The 26,000-nt window shown below is 36.2% G+C and overlaps 1 protein-coding gene across 5 annotated transcripts in view; it reads left to right on the forward strand.

The window, feature by feature from the left end:
- The window catches only part of LOC120628486 (fasciclin-3), a 200,698-nt gene that overhangs the window by 166,514 nt on the left and 8,184 nt on the right, over positions 1-26,000 (forward strand). For all 5 annotated transcript variants that reach the window (XM_039896879.1, XM_039896880.1, XM_039896881.1 and 2 more), the window contains exons 3-10: positions 13,414-13,510; positions 14,905-14,986; positions 16,215-16,338; positions 17,144-17,266; positions 18,821-19,012; positions 19,860-20,050; positions 21,857-21,998; positions 24,838-24,951. In XM_039896879.1, coding sequence (XP_039752813.1) covers positions 13,414-13,510; positions 14,905-14,986; positions 16,215-16,338; positions 17,144-17,266; positions 18,821-19,012; positions 19,860-20,050; positions 21,857-21,998; positions 24,838-24,951 — 1,065 coding nt within the window. The remainder of the gene's footprint in view (positions 1-13,413; positions 13,511-14,904; positions 14,987-16,214; positions 16,339-17,143; positions 17,267-18,820; positions 19,013-19,859; positions 20,051-21,856; positions 21,999-24,837; positions 24,952-26,000) is intronic.

A 26,000-nucleotide genomic window follows, 5' to 3' on the forward strand; every position in this document is an offset into this window, starting at 1 on the left:
TCTTGACAATCAAGGAACAATCATAGTAATAGACTAATATCGGGGTGATAACTAGACACAATCGGACCGTCCCTCCGGACTAAACAAACCCGGTCCAATTTAGTTAGATATTGTTCTTAATTAATCCCTAGGAATTTTCAATCTACCTGAGATGTAAACTAAACAATGTTAATTACTTAAAAATACAACGTGAACTAGGTTTTTGTAAGAAGCATGACATAAAAATGACACGAATTCGCACAATTATAATCATTGAGGTCACCGATGATAGAGTCACTACTAAAAAACGTACTTAAAATTTAATTAGTGCTTATAAAGTAAGCCTACTTCAAATAAATTTATGTTGAAAACACATTAGCCGAATCAATGGTTATTTAAATAGGGCATATTCGAGGGCAAAAATTACAAAAAAGCACATAAATCTCCTAAAGTAGGCAGAGAAATAGGTAGACAGGTAGTTGTGTTTTGTTTTATTGCTTTGTCTTGATTTGATTTAGACAGAGGAAAATATATCGCACATACATAAGATTGGTTTGGGATCCTGTTCATATTATGAATAAAAAAAGTCAAAAATCAAGTCAATTTAAAATATCTACATGTTACGAATTACATAAAAATTTAAATCCAATCCAAGCGTATCCAGACTTTCCGCCATAGGAGTTAATTTTGGCGCCCAAATGGGGACTCAATCATCATACCCTTACAATCGGCCTTAAAAACCAATCTTGCCAATATTCGAAAACACCACAAAGCCACCCCTATCAAATATTCATCCCTCGTGCCGCAGAAAACCTAATTGCGAATACTGTATCGCCACTTAAATCACCCTTTGTAATGCAAAGGGCGGGGCGACATTGACTGTGACTTTTTATTGGTCATTTGTATAATACACTGCGTATATTTGAGCATTTCTTTTTAAACTTTATTTTCCAAATTTTTTATTTAGTAGTCTCATTATTATCGTAGCCCTAAGCATAATGTCTCACTCAGGGTTGCCAGATCGATTCTTCCTGTTATCAGGATCAATAACCGATTTTCCGGGATTTTAGGGCTTCGGTCGGGAAATAAAATAAAAAAATAGTAGGTATTGTGACACATAAGATAAGAACCGAATGAGCATGTTTATTGTTTTTGTTCTTGCCATAAGTATTTGTCATTTTTTTTTGTGTGTTGTTTGCAAGTTTCGTTTGACGAAACGAAACTTAAAATTCTCGAACTTGGTTTTCGGGAGATTATTTGCTTTGTCGGGAGTCAGGAGGACATACAAAAATTCGGGAGAATCCCGCCAATTCCCGACCGTCTGGCAACCCTACTATCACTGCTAGGCACAGGCCTTCTCTGTAATAAAGTTTCTGCGGCTAAATTGTTTTATTATTCTAGGCAAAATAATAGAAAATAATAGAATTGACTAGTTTACATGTGAAAAAAGCACTCACTCTATTAGAGCAAGTGGCTGCCGTAATGCCCTTTAAGTTAGTCAGTTCATGCCGCGGTACGACACACACGACACAAAACATCTAAATTGAAAGCGCCTTAAATTTTTTAAATTGACCTAATTCCTAAATGAAACCGTTGAGTCGCCTATCGTCTCGAAAGGTAATAAAATAATTACAGTTTCATTAAATTCTTGTTCTTCTTCTCAGTCGGTTCGCTCTTATCAGAGCGGTCTTGGTCGTTACTTAAGTGTTGTGGCACGCTTGACTATTCGTCGCCACTCCTCTCTGGCAGCTGCCTTTCGAGCACACTCATGTAAGATGGCAAATCATTAAATTAACAGCATTTAATAAAAAAAATATGTTAGTATACCAATTTCTATTCAAAATGCAAGACACGTATTTGGGCACCCATTAAGAAACTTCATATATTTAACTGCATATTTGGTCGCCAGCATAAAACGTTCAAAATAGATTAAAAATCAGGCTTCGCATGTATGCATCCCATTTAGTACAAAGACGTAATTGCAAAATTCTGAATCGCCACTAAATAAAATCACCCTTCTCTGTAATAAAAGGGTGTGGCTTAATAAGACCACCCTTCATAATGAAGAGAATGACAAAACTGCCGCCAGCATATCAAATGTTTTCAAAGATAATGTCAGAGGCATCCTAAAACGGGTTTTTTCAAATAGTCGCTTCTAAATTTCATGTGACTCTCAACCTATAGCAATTTTGCGTTGTCTTCCGAAGGTTAATTATTAAAATATTTTATATGCTTACTTTTCTTTACGCCCTTGGGCAGTAAACTTGTTACGTTATTCTTTTTATCGACGTCTGTATACCCTTGCTATTTTTTCAAACATTGCAGAGCAAACAGGTGTCGAAAGTAGCGAGGTGTCATGTTCCCGACATTGAAGTTCGTAATTTAAGATGGTAGCGTTATTTTTAGAAATGGATTGGCCGTGAGATCACCTCAAAAATGTTATCACCATTTGAGATTCAGCGGGGCGAGAATCGACATTAGTTTAGAAGCCCGTTTTGATTCCTGGTTGTAGTTGTCACTAGCCCTGGTATTCCAGAATGGTGGACTACTGCCTAAACCTTTACCATTATGAGAGGGGGGGGGGGACAAGTGCTCTGTGGTGGGTTGATGATGATGATGATGATGATGACAGTAACTAGAGAGGACTTTACCTATCAGGTATTTTGGGGTAATAAGTAAACAAAAGTGGGTATTAGTTGAACTTCGTGACGGTATTAAACTTTACCACATAGACACATAGATTCAGTAGAATAAGGGTCTTAGTGAGGTAAGGAACTCAAACAAAAGGTATAGACACAGTTGAGTTAGGTATAATATAAGCACTCATATAACCAAATAGAGCACAATATCTCCGTCCCTTTATTTGTTAACTGAAGCGTGGAAAGCCAGCGGCAGGCCTTAGCACCCAATAAAGTGAAGCCGCAGGGTATTTTGGACACCCTTTATTACAAAGGGTGTCCCGACTCCCGAGGTGATTTAATTTGCACGATACAGTATGCTGGATTACCAAGCCCGCTAAATTGAGCCCTTTATGGAATTGTAGATGTATGTAGTTGGAAAATGTGAACTTCTCTGAGGTTCTCGAATCGCATAGAGACAGAAAGTCACTATGTATCAACCTTGCGATATTAATTATTTTCACAGTATTATTTATGTTTGGACTTTCATGTTTAGTTACCACTCTAAAATACTTTTTATATTCAAGTACCAACATTTATAATAATGAAAAAGCGGCGGTACTTATATTCTTTTGGGGTTTTAAGAAGTTGTTTGTTGCATATTACCGATTTCTTTAATTACAGAGTACTGAAACGAGTTCTTTTTGCTTCGATTTAAACAAGTTTACTTAGTTAGTTATATATTTAACAGAACAACTTAACTTTCGCTTTTTGATACTACATATCGTAACTAGGCTATCCCACCCTCTAAAATTATAATAAATGAGCAGCACAGAACACTTGCTATTATAGTATAACTAACTCATCCAATCAAATATATTCAACTCCCTAAAGACCTTCCTCAATGATATGAGTGCACTGTAATATTTCACGTTCTATAGTACAATAATTTGTTTTTATTACGTGGCAACCCTCCGTCAATTGAAGGGATGGATTAGGGTTGGCACATATCTAAGTGTTATTTTAATATGTATAGTTATCTAGCAGGCTCCGTGTTCTTACATCTTCATATAGTCAAAAACAAATATTATTTTACGAGCCAGGGTTCAGGGATTTTAATATTAACACAGCTGTATGAATTTTGTCTCTGTTAATATGTATATACACACACACACACACATACACATACACAAACATGTGTCGTAAACTTTGGAAACTCCAAAACACTTGCTGAAAGCAATCTCTTAGAGCCTTAAAAATAGCATGAAATAACGTCGGGTCAGTGTTTTGTACCGCTCTGAAATTTAAAGGTGCTCTAAGTTGAAGTGTCACAAAACACTGTATAACTACATTTAGGATTATAGCACTTCTTCACAGAAACATTTCAACTTTCCCTTCATTACACTTCTCTCTGCTCGTCTTAATTTAACTGCTTATGTTACCTTTTTATCCATGGTGACGTCGAATCGCCGTGCATAAAATTCGTCCTATTCTTAACTAACTTATTCCAAATCGAAATAATATTTTCTTCGGTAAAAAAATTTTTGGGAATTGGGTTTTGCTATATTTCAAGTAATTGTACTTTTCAATCTTGTACAGATATACAGATACTTTGAATTTACTGTAATGAAAAATTAAAAATGCATTTATTATCTTACCGATTACTATAGATAAAAAATTTACAGATTACAGACTAAAAAAATTGAATGCTGTATATGAAACAAGTGTAGCCTTCATATAAGGGGATTTTTCTGTGTACCTGGTTCAAATCCGGTACTCTGAAATAGGTTAATTCACAGCGTTTCCAAAAGCTGTCTGATATAAATGGATTCGCCGACGTTAAAAAAAAGGGGTTTCCAAATAATCTGGCAATCCGCGCCGGTTTTACATTGGCTGGAAATTGGAATTTACACCACAATCCGTAGCTCGTTCCAGTGCAGGAATTTCTCACACCGGTACGTGAAGAATGACGTACAATCGTGATTGAAAATACCGTTTTACGGAATCCAATCTGTTACGTTACCCTACTTATCGTATCTAGGGTAAGCCTTATAGGTTCTTACCTGCTGTAATTCTTAAGGGATTAGTACGTTCCTTACAGTATAACTTTTAATGCAGTAATGCCTATGGCTTCAACTTAACTTGACGGCCGATTGGCGCAGTTTGCAGCGACCTTGCTTTCTGAGTCCGAGGCCGTGGGTTCGATTCCCACTACTGGAAAATGTTTGTGTGATGAGCATGAATGTTTTTCAGTGTCTGGGTGTTTGTGTGTATACTCTAAGTATTTATGTACATTATTTATAAAATATATTAATCAGTCATCTTAGTACCCATAACACAAGCTACGCTTAAATTGGGACTAGATGGCGATGTGTGTATTGTCGTAGTATATTTATTTATTTATTAAAATTATGCCAGTATCCTTTCTACTTGATGGTACACCAATGCAACGCATCGACGGCACAGAAATATTATTACGTTAGTTAACCTAAAATTAACCTAATTCTTTACGTTTTAAAGTTCAAGTTCGTATATACCTACTATAGCCAGCGCTACTAGCGGATACTTTGTGAAATCTAAATCGGTAGTCCAGAATTTACGGCTTTATAATCAGCAGCATTAAGTCCATTATACCTTGTTGCTCATGCGTTACGATACTCGAAAAGTAACACATGCGGCGTATTCAATATAGTATCGAAATATCATAACGTGGCCTTTGATTTGAACGTCATCGTCATTTGGGTCTTTAAAAGATTACCCACATCTCAACAATTGCAGTATATACCTATTTGATATAAAAATATATGAATTGTTTAGGAAATAATTATTTTAACAACATGTGCCAACCCTAACATCCAATAATAATGAAATCAGTAAAATAGTACCACTTAAATAATTTACTCATTATCTGTTATTTATTTTTGGTAGACCCGACAATATTTCTAAGAGAAGGGGGAAAATGTTTACACTGGTTTCTTATTAGGTGACTTAGTTTTAGGGCTAGGCGTAGATATATCTAGATAAAAGCGAGGTATTTCAAAGCAAAATACTGAATGTTACAGACCTTGTTGATCTAAGTCCTAAATCCGAATACAAGCTTGAGTGATTGGTCTACATTTATTGCACTAAATGTACTGCAACACAAAACAACTGCTGAAATAATTTGTATTTAATAATAAGTTTAATGTTTTGTACAAGAGTTGCAATAAAGAAAGAATTGTCTTCCTTTATTTTAATTAAGAAAGTTATGACTTTAAGTCGTTCTAATTGGACCGTTAGCTCGTTTCACTTTTTGTGAGACCTCAGTTAAGAAGTATCGTTTAAAAAAAAACGATTATTAAAATCGGCTCAACAGGGAATGAGGAACTACATATGAAACTCACAACCGTCTCGTAGTAGGGGATCTTTTAAGTTAATAAGTAACAGAGATAACCAAAATTTAAGAAGGAAGGAGAAATGAGGAGTTTATCAACTTTAGGGCACTGATCTCCTCCCTCAATGACAAGGGGTTAAGGCTGTAATCCACACACCTTCGAGAAAATGGAGAACTCTCAGGCATGTATGAGGCCTCACGTTGTTTTCCTTCACCGTTGAAGCAAGTGATATTTTAATTTCGTAAGCCGCACATACTTAGGAAAGTTAGAGGTGCGTTCTGAGATTGGAACTCGGCCCTCCGACAGTGAAGTCGAGCTCCTACCCAATGCGCTATCATCGCTTCATATTAGCATGACGAAATACGAGTTTAGTATCCCTTAATAAAGTGTCTTCGTAGTAAAGTTGCAGTCGAAGTCCTACCCACTCGGCTGTCACCGCTTTAAATATAGATAATGGATATATTATAATGGATTAGTTTAAATAAATAAATATACTACGACAATACACACATCGCCATCTAGCCCCAAAGTAAGCGTAGCTTGTGTTATGGGTACTAAGATGACTGATGAATATTTTTATGAATTATATATACATAAATACTTAGAAAATACATATAAACACCCAGACACTGAAAAACACTTAATGCTCATCACACAAACATTTTCCAGTTGTGGGAATCGAACCCACGGCCTTGGACTCAGAAAGCAGGGGCGCTGCCCACTGCGCCAGTTGGCCGTTTAAAATAAATACTCTTATTTATTTTAAACTAATAGCAGCACTTAGCTAGTAATATAAATTTTCCTTTGATCAGGTGAAGCAGACGAACTCACCTGGTTCCATTAGGTAAGAGTCAGAAGTTCGTTGCAAATAGTTGATGCACACTGATATTGAGTTCAAAGTTGCCTCATTCAAGGAACTATTGTTCTTAGCGTTATCTAGTTGGTGCGCCAGGACATAATAATTAAAGCGAAGCTAGCTACATAGGTATACTATAATTTGAATGTTGTTTCTTTCTTTCCTCGTTATGTCGACCTTCATCGCAGTGGTGGGCGTTTTGGTCTTATAAGTCAAAGGTTCCAGGTTCGATTTCGAATTTATAATTTCTGAATTTTCTCTCGCGTGGTGGAGGATTTACCTGTGGCTACCGACAAAGACGTGCCGCTTAGCGATTTAGCGTTTCCGGCATGTAGCGATACATAAGGGATAGGTATAAGTTTATTGTAACTGCCATACCCCAAAAAGGTTAGCTCGCTACCAACTTGCACTTCATTATCACCTACCATCAGGCGAGATTGCAGTCAAGGGCTTAAAAGGGTTGATATCGTCCCAGGTTTTTCGTAAAGACTAGATTTTTGCATTTAACCTACGACATATCCAACATGACCTCGTCCCCATAAGATTTCATAGTTGTTCCCATTTATTCTAATAGAGACAGCAATTTTGACGATCTAAGAAAATTAAGAACGGTAAAACGAATGGAGACTTCTTAATATTTAAAAATAATCTTTAAAAAAATTTGATATTCAGAAAAAAAAGACCTAACGTGCGTTGTACCAATAATATCTGCACAATAATTGTATTTCAATTATAAAAAGCATTTTCTTAACATATGCATAGATCTTTAGTACCTATTTTTAGTAACTGGCGTGGAAATACGTAGAGATAAATAATATAGACACGGACAATTTACTGGTGTGTATTCTATTACACAATTGGAAAATCCAAAAGTGCACGCCTCATAATCTCATTCGTTACAATAAAATTGAGATTATTTGTAAATAATAATTAAACTACGTCTAATTATACCGTGAAAGTTATAGGCTTCTATTCCTCAAAATACTGAAGCATATAAATATATAAAAAAACGCGATAAGTGAAGTATTTCGCTCTTTATCGTGACCACAAGATATGGGATCCGCAGTTACAGACACACGGACGTCCAAGACATAACTTTTTTAAACAATTTTTAATTTCGTTTAAACAAATAAATTTAAAAATATCATGTGTTAAAAATTGTGTTTTTTCTCAACATTTGTCTTTTTATATACACTTTCAAAAGCTATAAAGAATAAAAAAGTGACATTTTAAGTTGGAGAATCACTCGGTGTGCGTAAACTGACAGTAATACCCACCTCAACGCTTCGCTTATGAGGCGTGCAATACTGTAATATAGTCCACCCGCAGCTTGGTGGACTACGACCTAAGCCCTTCTCATTGTGGGAGGAGACCCGTTCCCTGTAGTGGGCCGACAATAGGTTGATATGATAATGATAATGTAGTGGAAAGTAGTGGATAAAGTGATTAGTCTTATATACAGCAAACGGACCAAACCTATAGTTTCGTTGAACTAATATGAATACAATATGATGCACCGGGACGCGTAAGTACGGGCGTTGCCAGATCGATTGAAAAAAACATACATTGTGACACATAAGATAAGAACCGAATGAGCATGTGTATTGTTTTTGTTCTTGCCATAAGTATTTGTAATTTTTTTTTGTGTGTTGTTTGCAAGTTTAGTTTGACGAAAATGTGAACTTAAAATTATCGAACTTGTTTTTCGGGAGATTATTTGCTTTGTCGGGAGTCGGGAGGACATACAAAAATTCGGGAGAATCCTGCAAACTCCCGACCGTCTGGTAACCCTATCAGTACCACGTTCAGAGTTCAGGCACAAAACTATTGACAGCGCGCCGTTCAATGCATCCTGGTCGGTATCCGGTGGGTAATATTTCAATTAACTTTGAATATTATAGAATCGTGTTCTTTTGATTTAATATTTTTACGGAGTTATTCTCTATGAAATACTAGCTGTTGCCCGCGACTTCGTGTGCGTTTTATTTTGTTTTTTGATGTGGCATTAAATTTAGTTGTAGTTCTATAAAAATTTAAAATATTCAGTATTCTTAAGCCTTAAATGAGGGGTTTGCTGCTGTTCGCTGAGGAGTTCTGTCTGTATCTCCAACCACATTAATCAGATCTACACAAAGTTTGGCCAAAATTAAACACATATCCTCTCTAGTACAAAAATAATCACCTCTATAGTAAAAAAATAATTATTTAAATCGGTTATAATTTGTGGTAGTTATGGTGTAAAATAGTCAAACACTTTCATCCCATCTCTCAAAGGAACCGAGCTTAATGATAAAAAGTATCCTATATTACTTTTAACACTTCCAAGAATATGTGTTCAAAGTTTCATGAGGATCGCTTAAGTAGTTTTTGCGTGAAAGCGTAACAAACAAATATAGGGATAGGGATACTTATGAATCCTTTAAATTTATTTTTTAATTCGGTCACACGTTGCATATCGCACATGGAAAGCGCTCGGTGGCGAGTTCCATGATTTTAGGTTACCCAAAAAGTTGTTTACACGCTCAAACGAAGTTTTCACTTCTAAATTATGTCTAATAGCTATTCCACACGTATCCCTGTTCCATTCGGAGACGGCTCAAGCTGATTGTCTGACGTAATACCAGTGCCAGTGTTTTTTCATCAATTGTCGCACTTATTAGAATTCTTTAGGAATCCGCAGTGAAGTATAAATATAGCGAAATGCGCAAACTTATTACTAACGTTCCATAGCTAAGTTAAACATCTTTGTTCTGTAGCCGTCGAGGCATCAAAGAGTAGTAAAAGTACCTACTGATTTCTAAGGTCTCTTTACTTTTCTCGTTTACTCATAATCACCACGCTAGGCCGACGGTTTGGTGATCGGACTAGATGGTAGTAGTACATATGACGCTGCCGTTTTCCCTGAAGCTAGTCACAGAAACTATTGTAGGGATTGTCATTGAAGTTTTACTTAGTGTAGATGCGTGATATTGGTGAAGTGCTAAAATGGCGTACCTCGAAGGTATGTACAGGGTATGCGGATGATATAATACGAAGAAAATCTCCAGCACAAGTTATTAAAACTTTTTATGACTCTTACAATACCTTAGGTTTTTTTTTTAACTCGTAGTGGAGATTTTCTACATTTTATATTATCTGCCCGCTTAGTGCATACCCTGTGCATCCCTGTATGCGCGCCACTGGTGCTAAGCTGATTTTTCACACATAAAAGCCTAAAGAAGAAGTACCCATATTAAGTAGAGAAATATTTTTTTATACTTATTATTTACGGACCAAGCAGGTTGGCTTTTGGCTATTGGATGGCATGTGCAAAAATAGAGAAATACTTCGCATAGCATGCAAGGAACACGTCCTGCAACGTTATCCTAGTGTAGTGGTATCCAAAAGTATTTCACCACAAGGAAAAAAAAAGGGCGCAGGCGTTCAGCCTCGTGTGGCCGTAGTTACACCGGCAACCACGCCCACCTGACCGGATCATCAGTAATGTTTTGCGGCAGAAATAAGCCTGGCATTAGTACTTCCCCGACGAGCTCTGTCACAAAAAGCAATACTACAACTATAAAATACCCTTACATTTAAATCGCCGCATCGTTCGCCCAGAATCACAATCATTCCCACCCACATACTGTTTTACACTCAAACTCACCCTGATTATTGAGCTTTATTGGAGCAGACGAACTTTCATGAACTTCGTTAACGCTTGGTGCCGTTTTGGCGAAGTTATTCCTTTATAGAACGAAATGATAACCTACTAGGCGTAGTTATTCAAATACGAAGATGTTAATTAAACCATAGTTCGGGAATTTCAAAGAATAGGCGAGTGACTTGTGACTTGTGGTGACGGCAGATCAAAATACTGCTATCTGCAACCCGGTGTCGGGTGTCGGGAGGCGACTATGGGAATATAACGAAGAACTGGCAACAGCTTCCTCTGTGCAACTACTACTATTATTTATTTATATATGACCAGCGTGGTGATTACAAGTAAACCCTCCCATTGCGAATGTCTAACAGTGGTCTGCTGAGGCCTGCAATACACGTTTATACCTATATAAGGGACAGTAGATTTGAAATTGCACCATTACATACATTTATTACATACTATAACCAATATAATATCAAAAGTAAAAATCAATTATTATATTTATTTTACTTTATATAAAAATAAATTGTTTTAGAAATTAAAGATAACTGTAAATTAGTCTAAGTTCAGTTTAAGTCAAAAGTTCAAATTAATAAATTAATATCTCTATAAACCGAATGGTACTCATAATACACGAGTTCCTTAAAAGGCTTTTGTGCTACTATTACACAAATACATAATGTAAAATACATCGGCGTTCTCATATACTTCGTTGGGAGAACCTTCATGTACAGCAGTGGACTTTTATAGCCTACTGATGTAACAGTGGTTGGGAGAGGCTTTTATGTCATCGATCTGTCCTTGGCCATTCGTAATGCCTTGTGGAAGGTACGCTCACATGTTTCTCTCAGTTATCTGCACACCGGGTTGAAGATCAGCCTGTACGCTTCCAACTTTTCAATGCTTGCTCGTTTCAGTGGCATGTGATATGTCCAAAATAAATATGGATATGCACTGAAAGCAGATGGTAGAAAAAGAAAGATCAAATATGTTAAAATAAAATTCAATCTCCAAGCAGCTGCAGTAAGGGCATTACCACAAACTACTTAATTTGCAACACGGCCGCGGGTAGCGAAGTTGTGCCGAGCGCACAGACGGTGCAACTTCGGGAACTTCGTTAGCGCTTTGATGCCGGCATTTTACTGAAATTATCCTTGTCTTGCATTGAAATTAGGTGCAAACTATAATTCACTGAGTGCTGAGCTACTTCATCTGACAAGCCTGACCTGACCTTACGGTTAGGTCAGGCTTGCAGCACCAGCGCTCGCCAAAAGTTGCACATAACGATATTATTCAGAAATTGTCCACCAGCTGTAGTGGGAGAATCTGACCAGACCAAATCAGTCCAAAATCAGAAATTGTAACCTTCATTGATCATTATTGCACCAGGGAGGTCGACAAAACAAGTACGTCCAGTACGGCTAGCGTGCGCACCACGAGAAAATGTTTACACATTATCTCGTCTATACCTAGAATAGATACGAGTAACGGGTAGGCATAAGCCATGCCTATCCCTATAGGGGCGTAGTAGCTAGACGTGGGTGAAGTAACCCTCGCCCACATGCCTCGAGCAGCGCAAAGCATAAAATCTGAGTTAGAAACTGAAAATAGAAGTTTCAAAAATCCTTTTTATCGGGACTTGAACACAGGGCATTGAAAGATGAGTCTAAGGGCATTCTTTCTGTAAAAGATTGGATTGCACAGGTTACGCAATTAAAACTATCCTAGATTTGATTTTGTATTAAAAAATTGAGGATTTCTGCATTATTCTTGGGAACAGAATAGAATAGAGCCGCGCTGATAAGCCAAGCTGATGAGCATTTGCCATCGTTCAGATAATTAGTCCACGCTATGCCACTGTTAACTTTGCCGTGTTTGATTGCCTTGTGGTGATGGCAGATCCGAATACAGTGGTCACCTCTCGTAGGAGAGCTCTCTTACCGCGGGTGTCGTGCGATACGACTAAGGGAACAAAGCAGCGTGGGCCTAGCCGGGAGAGGACGAGAGGAGGAATAGGGAAAGGCCTTATCCAGCAGTGAAGTTTCATAGGCTATTGCCTATTGATGATAATACTAAATGATAGAACCTACTTATGAGGTCTGTTACGGAATTAAATTGAATGAGCATACGGAAAGTAGGTAATCGATTAAAAAGTATTTGAAAAAATATTCAAACTAGTTCAAAGCGGTCCTAAGCGTTTAAACTAGTACAAAGCGGATCAAAGCAGATTGGAATGCTCGGAGTAGCACTCTGTGTAGTTTCACTCGATAGACTCGGAAATATGTCTTTAAGGCGTTCACTGGATAGTTGGGGGAATATTTTGTGCATGAATAATATGATTGAATACTGGAGATGTGCTTCTATTTTGTTAAATAACTAAAGTGGCCTAGGCTTTTAGTAATTATTATGTATGTCATGGACAGCGGTTAATAATAAAGCTCAGGAAAAACTTAAATTTCACAAAAGATTTATTAAAATAAATCAATAGAAAAAAGAGCAGCGTATAATCGAAGCTCCATAAACATAATTTCTTGCACCCAACGTGACGTCGCGTCGTGTCGTCCGAATTGTATCGTTATTTTTTTTTACGTTGTGAATCTTTTCATTACTTTTTAGTGTACTTGTACGTAAAATATTATAAATACTTTTATTCTATTTTTAAACATAGTTACTGGCCCAGTGGGGATTGGTAGACTTCAAAGTCTTTGAGTACACTATAAAGAACTTTCAGGCATGCAGGTTTCCTCACGAGGTTTTTTTACCGTTATAGCAAGCGATACTTATTTGCTAAAAACGTAAATACCTCTGAAAAGTTAAATATGCGTGTAGGGGATAAATATCGGTCACCTCGAAAGCGAGGCAGATGTCTTAGCGTCTAGGCTAAAGCCATTTAAGTCTTACTGAAGTTACTTTGAAATAACTTTGTTCTTTGTTTACTTACAGGTCAAAATTTGGACATCACACCTAGAGAAGCCGTGCGACGCGTTGGAGATGACTTGACCGTACTGTGCAAAGTACCGTACCCCATTGACGCATGCCGGTTAGTAAACTGGTCTTTTATTCATAGTATATTATGTAAAATTGGTTATGACAACCACTGGCGGGGTCAAACTTTAGGTGCAAGGGTCCAAACAGCTTAAACAGAAATATAGTATATTGATTTTTCCGCAAATTCTTTAGAAAATAAAGGTTTTTTAACTATATTTCTATTAAAAAAGATTGACTATATTCGGAGATGTAGGACGGAACTCCCCATTTTTATTTAAGCCCCAATTACCTTGAACCCCAATTTCGCGCGATGTTACCGACTCCATATCCCTCTCAAATTTAAATGTTGATGAGGATTTGACTTGGCTACAACATATATTAAAACGAGGAATCAAGCTCCAATTTATCCTAAATTACCTTAATAATTCGACAGTTGAAATTAAAGAACTTATATTACTAGAAGCAAGCTTTGTTGTACTAATATAAAAAAAGAAACAAGAAATGTCGGAAATATAGAATGTAGGCTGACTAGCCTACATTCTATATTTCCGACACCTGACTAGGTGGCGTGGTGTTTCTTCTAGAATTCGAACCGATGCCCGTTTTTCTTTTTTGAAAACGGTCTTGTTTAAATTTGGCGAACATCTAAGGATAATCTAATTAGGACAAAATTCCTCTAAGCTTAACAGCAAATCAATCAAAATTTATATTTAATAGTAATGTGCATACGATGGAGTCAATTCCTTTGTTTTTAAAATGATATAAGCATAACTAAAAAAAACAACTCGAGCTTTTCTAAGCACTAGAAATAAAGCCATCAAAGTCATTTTCACGTAAACGCTACGTGCTCTAGAATATCCCAGTTGTTAGATATATGATTTGTGAGGGCATGCAAAAGGATACATGCTGCGACTGTATCGAATCCTCCACGCGTAATAATTGCGTCAGACGCGATCCAACTGGCCGTGACAACGCCGACATGTGCCACCGCCATCTTTGACCTACAATGCTGCCATATTTTCTTTATATGCCTGACTTCATACTGTAATGAGAGTCGAAAGTAATATTTTCGATGTACTCGACCATTCTGCCGTGTGATGATGGAAAATCAGAATACAGTTGTCACTGACCCTCTCTTCCCGATCGATCTTCTAAGGGAACGAACGGGATTCAGAACGAGCAGCGGCAATTACCAAATCGTGTACCAAGCGCGGTGATTTCGGGAAAACCCTCCCCTTGGGAGAGGCGTTCAGTTCAGCAGTGAACAGTTATAGGCTATTGACGATGATTATTTCTGGCATTCTAGGGTATATATGGAACTTTACAAAATAAAAACTTGTAGAAGGAAAGTTGTTAGACTAGTAAGCTAGAAGTAAAATAAGTTTATTGTAATATTAAAAGCGAGGGTAATGTACATTACAATAAATGTTCGATTTATATTTCCAGTGTGACGGTCGGAACAACATCGTACAGACTCATCCCAAACAACCAAGACGAAGAAATTGTCTATGCTGGTCAAGGATTACAGGTGAGAACGGTAGACTTACCATTAACTTTGTAAAAGATTTGTTCGCTCGCAATCGAGGAGTCGTTTCGCATATCAAACTGTATCTGTAACTGACAAAGTAAATTGACCTGATGACACTCGTTTTAGAGTCACAAATCCTGTGATTTTTTGAGTTTTAATGCAATACAAATAAAATCAATTTTACTTCAATGTTCAAGTATTTGCTTATTCGAAAACGACTCTTGTAAGCTAGAAAATCTTGTACTAAAGCTACTGGACGTCAGTGGCGTGCATAGATTTAAATTCAAATTCATTTATTTCAAATAGGCCTACTTTATAAGCACTTTTGAAACGTCAAGTATGTATGTTTGTAGTGACTCTACCACCGGTTCGGAAAGCAGATTCTACCCAGAAAAGCCGGCAAGAAACTCAGTAGTTGCTCTTTTCCAACATCAACATTTACTATCATTTTGCTATCTTGCGGGAGATGAGAGTGAGGCTGGCTGCTTCTAATCTACCTTGTCATTGAGGAATTCATCAAATGTATAGTAACCTCGCTGTACTAGATGCGTTTGACACATTTTTTAAATGTATGCATTGGTAGGTCTAGAGGGTATGCACAGGGTATGCAGATTATATAAAATGGAGAAAATCTCCAGTGCGAGTTATAAAAAACCAGAGGGTAGGCAACCTAAGGGTATTGTAAGAGTTATAAAAAGCCTATTCTTAAGTAAGTCCAACGTTGTTTTTTTAAAGACATTTTCCTCCACGGGGAAGGTACAAGATTTTTATCTTGTACTCCGAGAAATGGGCGCACGTGTTAAAATAATATCCAAATTATATACGTGTGGTATTAAACGGTGGTAAGATTCTCCTTTCGTGGACGAGTAAATTGTATCCAGTGGATATAATTGGGTATAATTTTATTGCATGCATTTAAAAAAAATCGTAAAACGTTTTAAAAAAATCTTCTTTTGTACAGTCGTGTAAAACATGTCTGCAAAACCTAATCGCACACTTTTAAAGATGCACTTAAACCAAACGAACAATGATTTAGAGCTAGAAAAGAGCATTATTTCTTGATATTTTAGGTTCCAGCGTTTACACCAAAATATCAAAATAGGAACTACGAAAATTAGAATTCATGGACAAATGTTTAGATCAGCCGGACGAAGTCGAGTCAATCTTTAAACCGCTTACTTAAACCAGAAACACTAATTAAGTATCTCCTATATTTTTTGTCCTACAGCACGGAGAATGCGGTGCCCATATAAAGCACATAAAAGAAGAATGGAACGGTAACATATCGTGTACGCTGCCTCCTCAGACGGGACAAATTGAGGTCACTGGGACCATGAGGCTACTCGTTGCCAGTAAGTATAGTATTTTGAGATCTATCCACAAACAAACAGCCACGCATTTATAATGTTATTATAAATGCGTGTCTGTTTGTTAGTTTGTTACTCAGCTCAACTGTTGAACAGGTCTTAATGAAATTTGGCACACATGTAGCTTGCATCCTGGAGATGGCCATAGGATAATATTTATCCCGGAAAACCAGCTCATATGAGATACTCGCGCGGTCAGTTTTTTCATTACTCAACGCTGTGGTCTTATTTGTTGTGTGGAAGGCGGGGGCTTTTTGGAAATATATAATTTCAGAAAAAATTCTCTGCAGTCGTAGCTACTACTCTACCGAAGAAGTCGAACTCGATCTTAAACTGCATCGTCAGAAGCAATCTGACGTATGGACGGAAGTTTTAAAGCGCTGTGATCGGTGTGCTATGGATTGCCTGTGAATACAATTTTGTGTATTAATATTTTTGCCTTGATAACTCAAAATTTTAAAAAAGCCAAAAAAAGCTCCAAAAGCCTGCAATTGTTATTATTGAAAGAAATCAGATACAGCCCTAACATCACGTGCAACATTAAAATCAAGTGACTCCTGTTACTTTATTATGTACCTACGTGTTGCGTTGCGTGTCGGTCTATTGTCTTTAATAGGTTTGTCATAAGACCTAAAATGTTTTGAATTAGTTTGTGTGGAAAAATAAATTTGCTTCTTTTGATTAAATATTTCTACAGGGTAATTCCTTATGAAATATCCTTATGCACCCTTCAACAGTATTTCATAATTCGGTTACACGTTGTATAATATAAAAAAAACCTTTTCAACAGGAGCACCCGGAGCCCCACAACTGCTTTCAGCACCCCAAGCCACGTTCAGAGAGGGGGATGGTTTTATGGCACAGTGTATTGTGCCCAACGGAAGACCAGCGGCTAAGATAACTTGGTATTTAGGTAAGCGACCATTATATATTTTCGATTACATTTCAATATTAGCTTCTCGGTTTCCAATATTATGCCCAAAATAACTGTGCGATTAAGCGAAAAATTAGATATAATCCAGGCCAAAGGTCCAAAAAGATAACCGGGATTTTTCGAGGGAAGATTTGTGCATAAATATAGATTTAATTTTTAGGGTTCCGTACCCAAAGGGTGCCCGGGGGACCTTATCACTGACTTCCGCTGTCCGTTTGTCTACCAGCAGTCGTGTTGTGTATTTTATGAACTTCAATAGGCATAGAGTTAAAAGTTAAGCAGAATGTGTATTTTTATTTGTTTCTATTGGTTAGGACTTCGACTTCACTTTCGGAGGGACCGACTTTGAGTCCCGGCCCACACCTCTTAACTTTCCAAGTTATGTGCGTTTTAAGCTATTAAATATAATTTGCCCCAACAGTGAAGGAAAACATCGTGCATGCAAGACAGTTCTCCATAATGTCCTTAAAGGCGTGTGAAGTGTACCAATCCGCACTTAGTAAGCATGGTGGACTAAGGCTTCATTTGACGGCCGATCGGCGCAGTTTGCAGCGACTCTGCTTTCTGAGTCCAAGGCCGTGGGTTCGATTCCCACAACTGGAAAATGTGTTTGTGATGAGCAGGAATGTTTTTCAGGGTCTGTGTGTTTATATGTATTTTATAAGTATCTATTATATTTTTTATATTATTCATGCAAAAAAAAATAACATTCAGTCATCTTAGCACCCATAACACAACGCTTACTTTGGGGCTAGATGGCGATGTGTGTATTGTCGTAGTATATTTATTTATTTATATTCTGACCTTTGTGGGAGTGGCCTGGTAATATGATGATAACAATGATGATAAATATAACATTAAAATATATGTGTTTTACTCGATCTTAATTCAATATCATGAAGGTAGTGTTGTGTGTTTACCGTGGTACAGAACCCTTCGTGTGCATGTGTAACTCGCATTTGGATGGGTTTTTACTAGAGCATAGCAAGTATGACTGCAAAGAAAGCAATTTAGCTTCGCCTAGGTATAATAATAATTTGCTCGATCTTAATTCAATATTATGAAGGTAGTGTTTAAAATTCACCGTGGTTACAGAACTTTTCGTGTGCAAGTGTAACTCGCATTAGGGTGGGTTTTTACTCGAGAATAGCAGGCATGACTGCAAAGTAAGCAATTTAGCTTTGCTTAGGTGTATTAACAATTACATGCATATAACACTTTAAAATATAGCACACACACAAAAACATGGACTGATATGCATATATGATATGTTAGTGCTCTCAGTAAATAAAATAAAACAATTGAAGATACGCAAAATTGACTTGCCCTACTTCTTAATATACTAATGCCCGTTTTCACTAACGACGAACAAGGCAATACCTTTATAAGTAGAGTCCTAAGTAACAATTAACTTTTCACAAACAGTTATCACCTAGGAGTTGGTGAAAGGTATTTTTTGTAAAGACATCGATTTAGGCGATTGCTAGGATTAGTGGACACGGGTATATGTCATTTATATTAATTTTTTTTCAGATGAGGTCCAACTACTTGCTGGTATACACCAACCCATCATAACCTCGGAACCCGGTAGTGATCTGATGACCATCAGTCAGAACGTGTCTAGGACCTTGGCACCTGAAGACAATGGCCAGAAACTGGTTTGCAGGGCTGAACATGAGGCTTTAGATGCTCCGAGAGAAGCTGCTAGACAACTTGTAGTACACTGTAAGTTTATACTCTATTTTTCTTACTTGTCTTATTATTTCAACAATCTTTCTTGAACGACCTCAGTACCGCAGTGGTTTTAAGCTTGAGGTTCCGGGTTCGATTCCTGGCAGCGGCTATCTGGGAATTTATAATTTCAAAATTTTCTTTGGTCTGGTCTGGTGGGAGGCTTCCGACAAAGACGTGCCGCTAAGGGACTTAGCGTTTCGGTACGATGTCGATTTGTTATGGTCTAGATATAGCTGGCATACTCCCTAAAGGGTTAGTCCGCTACCGTCTTAAATTGCATCATTATTTACCATCAGTTGAGATTGCAGCCATGGGCTAACTTGTAGTGAAATGAAAATCATTTTTAGTTTATTTTAGTATAGAGCATGTTTTAAAAAAAATAAAAGAAGCAAAGATGTCTTAATCTCATATATATAAAAGAAAGTTGTGTTAGTTACACCATTACTCAAGAACGGCTGGACCAATTTTTATTTGATATTCTGGATTCCCCTTAGACCGGAATAGGATAATAAGTATTAAAATATAACATTCATCAAAAAAAAAAATTGATCCGCGTTACGAAGTTTGCCGTGACAGCTAGTAAATAAATAAAAACATTGGTCCGATTTGAAAAATTCTTCCAGTTTTGGATAGTCCTCTTATCGAAGAAGGTTATAGACTGTAAAGAATGTTTCAAAATCGGGAAATTTCCACTTTCACTTCGTGCGCTGCGTAAGCGGTTAAAGTTTCGATAAAAAAATGTATGACAAGGTGGTTCCCCTTTAAAAATTTAAAACGCGTTCGATGTCGGGAGGGACCGCTAGTGGGTTGATAATAATTACTTTAATTTAATTTGCAGACCCACCAAAACGCCTTGAGTCCGGTCAGATTACGATCTTCGGACTCAAACTCGGAGCAGAAGGACGTCTGAATGTCACAGTTCGAGCAAACCCAGCGCCCACCACCGAATGGACCGTTGGAGACCTGGTTCTGATCCCACCTAGAAGCACCGAGGATGGCTCTGTCGCAGCATTGGAACCCTTACATTTGGTAAGAAGAAGAATCACGTAGACTTGTGTGTCGATAAGCCATTCATATATCAAGAGTTGAGCAAGAGGGCTCTGAAGAGAGCTAGCTAGCTTCAGGAGCTTCAACAATCTTTAAACTATAACAACGCGTAAATACGTATATTGGTTTATTGGTTACCTTTGTAACAACAACAACAACAACATCATAATGAAGTGGTATCATTAAGACGGCCTATTGGCGCAGTGGGCTAAGTTTTATGTGGGCTCTTCTTATACCAGAGCGGGCTTAGAACTCTCGTAGCTTTAGGTTTAAGTAGGCGAACGAAGTTACCACGATCCCCTCACGCTTCATAAGTGCCTGTGATAGAAATTTACCCTACCTGAATAAAGAAATTTTGAAAGATAGAAAGATTTTGGCTGTGACCCTGCTTTCTGAGTCCAAGGCCGTTGGTTCGATTCTCACACCTGAAAAATATTTGTGTGATGAACATTTATGTTTTTTAGTGTCTGGGTGTTTATCTGTATATAATAACTATTTATGTATGTTATTCATAAATTATTCATCACTTACCATCAAGTACCCATAACACAAGCAGTTACTTGGTTAGTTGGCGATGTATGCATTGTCGTAATATATTTATTTATATATATATTTTGGCGGAAGAAGATGCATGAAATATGGCCCATACTGTTTATAACAGTTGCAGAAAAGTTTAATGGTTTTTATAATATTTTTTTAAGAAGTTTTCATCCGTCATTTTCTACGGGGGCCGAAGGTTGGATAAATAAATAAATAAATATACTACGACAATACACACATTCCCATCTAGCCCCACTGTAAGCGTAGCTTGTGTTATGGGTACTAAGATGAATATATACATAAATAAATAAATAGCAATATCCAGAAACTGAAAAACATCCATGCTCATCACACTAACATTATCCAGTAGTGGGAATCGAACCCACGGCCTTGGACTCAGAAAGCAGAGACGCTGCGAACTGTGCCAATCGGCCGTCTGAACCACGGATGAACCACGTTCATCTCCTATGGCGCGTATACATATAGCTAGACATTGCTATTGATGACCATTGAAATTAAAGCCAGTGTTACCTCTCGCCACAACAAATCATTCATAAGTTAATATGTTATATATGGTATGTTAACTTTCACAGCCTCGGAGCTAAATCGGTCTCGGCAACATTAAAAAAGCTCTACCAATACTTATATATTATTGACAATAATATTGCCGTGTATTGCGAGGGTTGAAGGATCGCTCAGTTTTATTTTCAATATTAATATTGACATTTATATTGGGAAGCGGTGATAGCCCAGTGGGTAGGACTTCCACTTCACATTCGAGGGAGCAAGTTCGAAAGTCACCGGCACCCACCTCTAACTTTTCTAAGTTATATGCGCAATTTAAATATCACTTGATTCAACGGTGAAGGAATGCATCTTGAGGAAACCTGCATACCTGGGAGTTCCTCATAATGTTCTCAAAGTTGTGTGAAGTTCACCCCTGGGCCAGCGTGGTGGACTTACCCCTTCTCATTGTGGGACCCGTGCCCTGTAGTGGGCCGGTAACGGGTTGGTATGATGATGATGATGATGAATTATATTGCGGGAAACTTTATATCGCTCATGATCACATCCGTGGCGCATAGCTTTGACGGACTTTTTTAAGTTTAAGAATGTGGTTATCGCCATCATCTCACTACCGTGTAATTCTTGTGTACGCATCAAAAGTGCCACCTATGGGCCTACTTGAATAAAGACATTTTTGACTTTGACTTTGGACTAAGTACTTATTTTTCATCTCAACTACAGGGTGGAGGTTTCTACAATGTGACATTGGTACTAGCGCGCGTGGCCAAGGAAGACGTGGAAAGAACCTACTACCTTCGCGTCACGAACGACTTAGGAAGGGAGGAGTTTGCCCTTCGACTATCCACCATGGACGAACCTGCTGGTACGTTAATAAATATTGTTTATTTATTTCTTGTCTGCTAAATAATATAGAGTTTTACCGTTCATTAACATATATATTTTTATATAAAACGTGTAAATGAAAACTGAAATAATACTTTACAGTCTTTATAGATACATTATGTACTGTCTCTGAGACTTAACTATGAAACTGAAAGGCTAATAGTTTTTGAGTAAACAACTGCCATAGTTTTTACAGAAAGAAATAAGATACAGCCCTAACATCACATGCCAAATTTAGATCAAGTGACTCCTGACGCTGTATTAGGTATGCGTCGCGTGCCGTAGACAATATGCTCGTGCCGGTCTTTTACCTTCAATAGGGTTGTCACAAGTAAACACTTAAAATGTTCTGAATTACTTTGTATGAAAAAATAAATATTCTTCTTATGTTTTAATATTTTTACAGGGTAATTCCTTATGAAATATAGTTTTGCAACGTTCAACAGTATTTCGTTATTCGGTTACACGTTGTATATAAAGTTCAGAAACGATTTGACCGAATCGGATAATTATTTGTAACCTTTGTCTCAATTGAATTTTAAAAAAACCCGAAAGGAACGGCTGAAAAAAAACTAAATTGGTAAATCTGTATGGGAATAGGTGGTACGAAGTCCATGTTAGTACTTATACATTTTGATCATTACTTTGTTATAAAAATACTGATAAGTAAAAATATTTTCAACAGCGCGCAAAGCAAAAACATCCTTTTTGATAATCGACGTTTATGGTAAGAAATAAAATATGTAGTTAGAAGCCTGACATAAAATGGATGTAATTTTGTGCAGTAGTAATTTAATAGTTCAATTAATGCATTTTGATAGCATATTTATAAAAAGGGACTTACATTTATTTGCTTGCCTTTTGAAAAAAATATTGAACCTTCGTATCTAATATTTTGTCAAATTAAACTTAGTCCTTTGAAGGACGATCGTGCTGATTCGATTGTTTATAAATCCTGAACTGACATAAAATGGATGTTATTTTGTGCAGTAGTAATTTAATAGTTCAATTAATGCATTTTGATAGCATATTTATAAAAAGGGATTTACATTTATTTGCTTGCCTTTTGAAAAAAAATCTTGAACCTTCGTATCTAATGCTTTTGTCAAATTAAACTTAGTCCTTTGAAGGACAATCGTGCTGATTCGGTTGTTTATAAATCCTGAACTAAATTGACAATTCTGACAGATGTATATGATATACGAACGACAGTCTAGAGCTAATTTCAGAGCAAGTAAGACCAAGACCGTGCGATCTTATCGACCCTCTGGTACTATCCGGATTTGAAACCGATCAGGGGTAAGGTTTAATATAACTGCCATACCCCTGACAGGTCAGCCTGCTATTATCTTAGACTGCATAATCGCAAGATGAGACTGCATTCATGAGCTAACTTACTACTAGTAGAACAATCAAAAAAACTATCTACGAAATGACAAAAGCAAGGTAAAATATAGGATCCCCTGTTTTAAGATGCTTTTCCGTTTTTAGATTTAAGACTTATATTAAGCTGCTTGTTGACGTGTTACGTCAAATACAAAATTTATTTTGTATACACACAATGTGTTTTAAAAAATATTGAAAAACACTGACTTATATTATGAAATTCTAGTTGGAAAGGTGCTAAGCTCACGTGGCATGCATATAATAAAAAACCTTTTTTACTACAGTTACCTGAGATCGATAAAAGACTTTATGGAAATATCTGTATGAAGTTATCATAAAAAATATGCACGGAAATCCATAACAATAGGTTTATGAATTCGAGTAAATTGAATCTTTTTTGGTGTATCCCCTTTCCAACTATGCCTAAGAGGATATAAACATTTATGAGACGTCAATGCAATGTATGTTAATAACGACAAACTCGTTTACAATTAGAAAAAAAAGAGTATAAAAATTTAAAAAGAAGGTAATGCTTTTTTAGTTTTTAAACTATATGGGCATGTGTTTATTAAAATTGTTTTATACACGGAAATTAAAAGAAGAATGGTTAATATAAAGCATGTGAAACTTATAATAAGATTACTATATGAACTTATAAAATATATTGGTATGAGTAAGCAATTTTGTTAATTTATTACTATTTATTATCGATAAATATTTGATGATAGACTAATTTTTGTTCGCTGCCAGTATACCATAGTGTCTTTACGAAGCATGTAATTTCGTGTGGTTATTCTAACGCATTTGTTTATGCATGAACAGCGATATCTTCTAGAACAGGACCATTTTTCTTCTGGGACGCTTTTGTGATTATTTTATTCGATAGGCATTTCAATAAAAACCTTTATGAACGTTGCATACATATAAGTATTATTTGTTTTTTTTTAACTTAATTTTTTTGAATCTAACCTTAGGTAAAAATTTCCAATAATATTCAGATAATATTGCCGAGTGTAGCAGAGATGTTATGGAAATAAATGTTACAAATTTCGTTCCATTGTTACAATACTAAAATTAATTTCTAAGTAAATTTACTTTGCGCAGACAATATGGAATAAAACGAAATAAAATATTCTTAAGAGTATTAAAAATAAGCAATGTCCTTTTGCTCATTTGGTAAATGTACAAACATTTTAAGCACACCCCCAAGCTCCATATAAAATCGCCCAATTTCCATTGACCAATTTTTTATAGTTGTCATAAAATAATAACCAGAACTAAAAATTATTTGTCTACTATTAATTTAAGTTAAATGATGGTTTTCTGACTGTACATTATTATTGTTTAATACATTTCATATTTATAAATTCATTCTACAAAATTTAAAATAAGTTTTTTGTTCTTTTTTTTTCATCTGTAACATTGTTTAATAGGTGTGGAATTGGAGACGGGCGCAATAGTCGGCATCGTAATCGCAATATTGATACTGCTTATCGCTATTGTTCTCGTGGTGTTCGCCAAGGCGACCGGCAGGTGGTTCTTCGCAGGTTAGTTGACTTCGGTATTGTTTATTAATTTATTTAATATTTTGAGCCGTTTGGATTGTAGAAAATATGTTAAATTATTTGTATCGTCAAAGTTACACGACACTACAATATTAACATCCCTTAAAAAAGGGAGAATTTTGTAAACTTCATAAATGCATACAAAGCATTATTAAGTTTACAGTCTTCCTCATAATCGAACGTCGTATTTTTACATAAAATTGTAAAAATTACGATTGACATATTTTTTTTTTTTTATTTATATTTTTTACAATCCATAACGATTTCAATACGTAGTACCTATAAATTATTGAATGAGTCGTGAATGAATTTAAGTTTATCGATTATTTTCGTATTTTGCATACCCGTTATTCAAAACTAACTTAACTTATTGCGATTTGACAACAACTGATAACTCAGATTTTTACAATTATTAAACTTAGTTACAAGTACATATTATGAAATATTTACAAAATACAATTACTCGTAATTAATAATTACTGTTGCCAAATCGCTACGATACGGTTTTATATAAGGAATATTGACAAAACTTTAATATGCATGATTTCAGCCAAAAAATTACGTGCATGAAAAAAATATTAAAATACGAGTATTGTCGTCAATACCTGGTGTGTATTGAATTTAAGAAGATTGTAGATGTTTTGTTTTGTAAACTTTTGTCAATATTGAGTATGATCCCTTTGCATTTTTATTATAAAGACCATGCTTCCAACATTTGCTTAATCTATCTCTTAGAAATAGGCATGTGAATTTTACGATAACTGAATAATAATCAAGAATTTTCGACAGGCTCGCGGGCTAATCGATAGGTAAATTTACTGAAATTACAATATTATCAATATCACCGAATAGAATTGCTTAAATAAAAAAAACATCTTTTATTACATCACGCAAGTGTTCCTTAAGTTTGTAATTTGGCTGTTTAAGTTTTGGCAAATTTTATTAGTCTATGTGTAGTTGAATTGTTATGTTATTATCTTTATTTAATTTTGTAATGCCATGTAACAATATTTAGAGCGATCAAGAATTGA

Source organism: Pararge aegeria, chromosome 12 (genome assembly GCF_905163445.1).
Source record: "Pararge aegeria chromosome 12, ilParAegt1.1, whole genome shotgun sequence".
Classification (NCBI taxonomy): Eukaryota; Metazoa; Arthropoda; class Insecta; order Lepidoptera; family Nymphalidae; genus Pararge; species Pararge aegeria.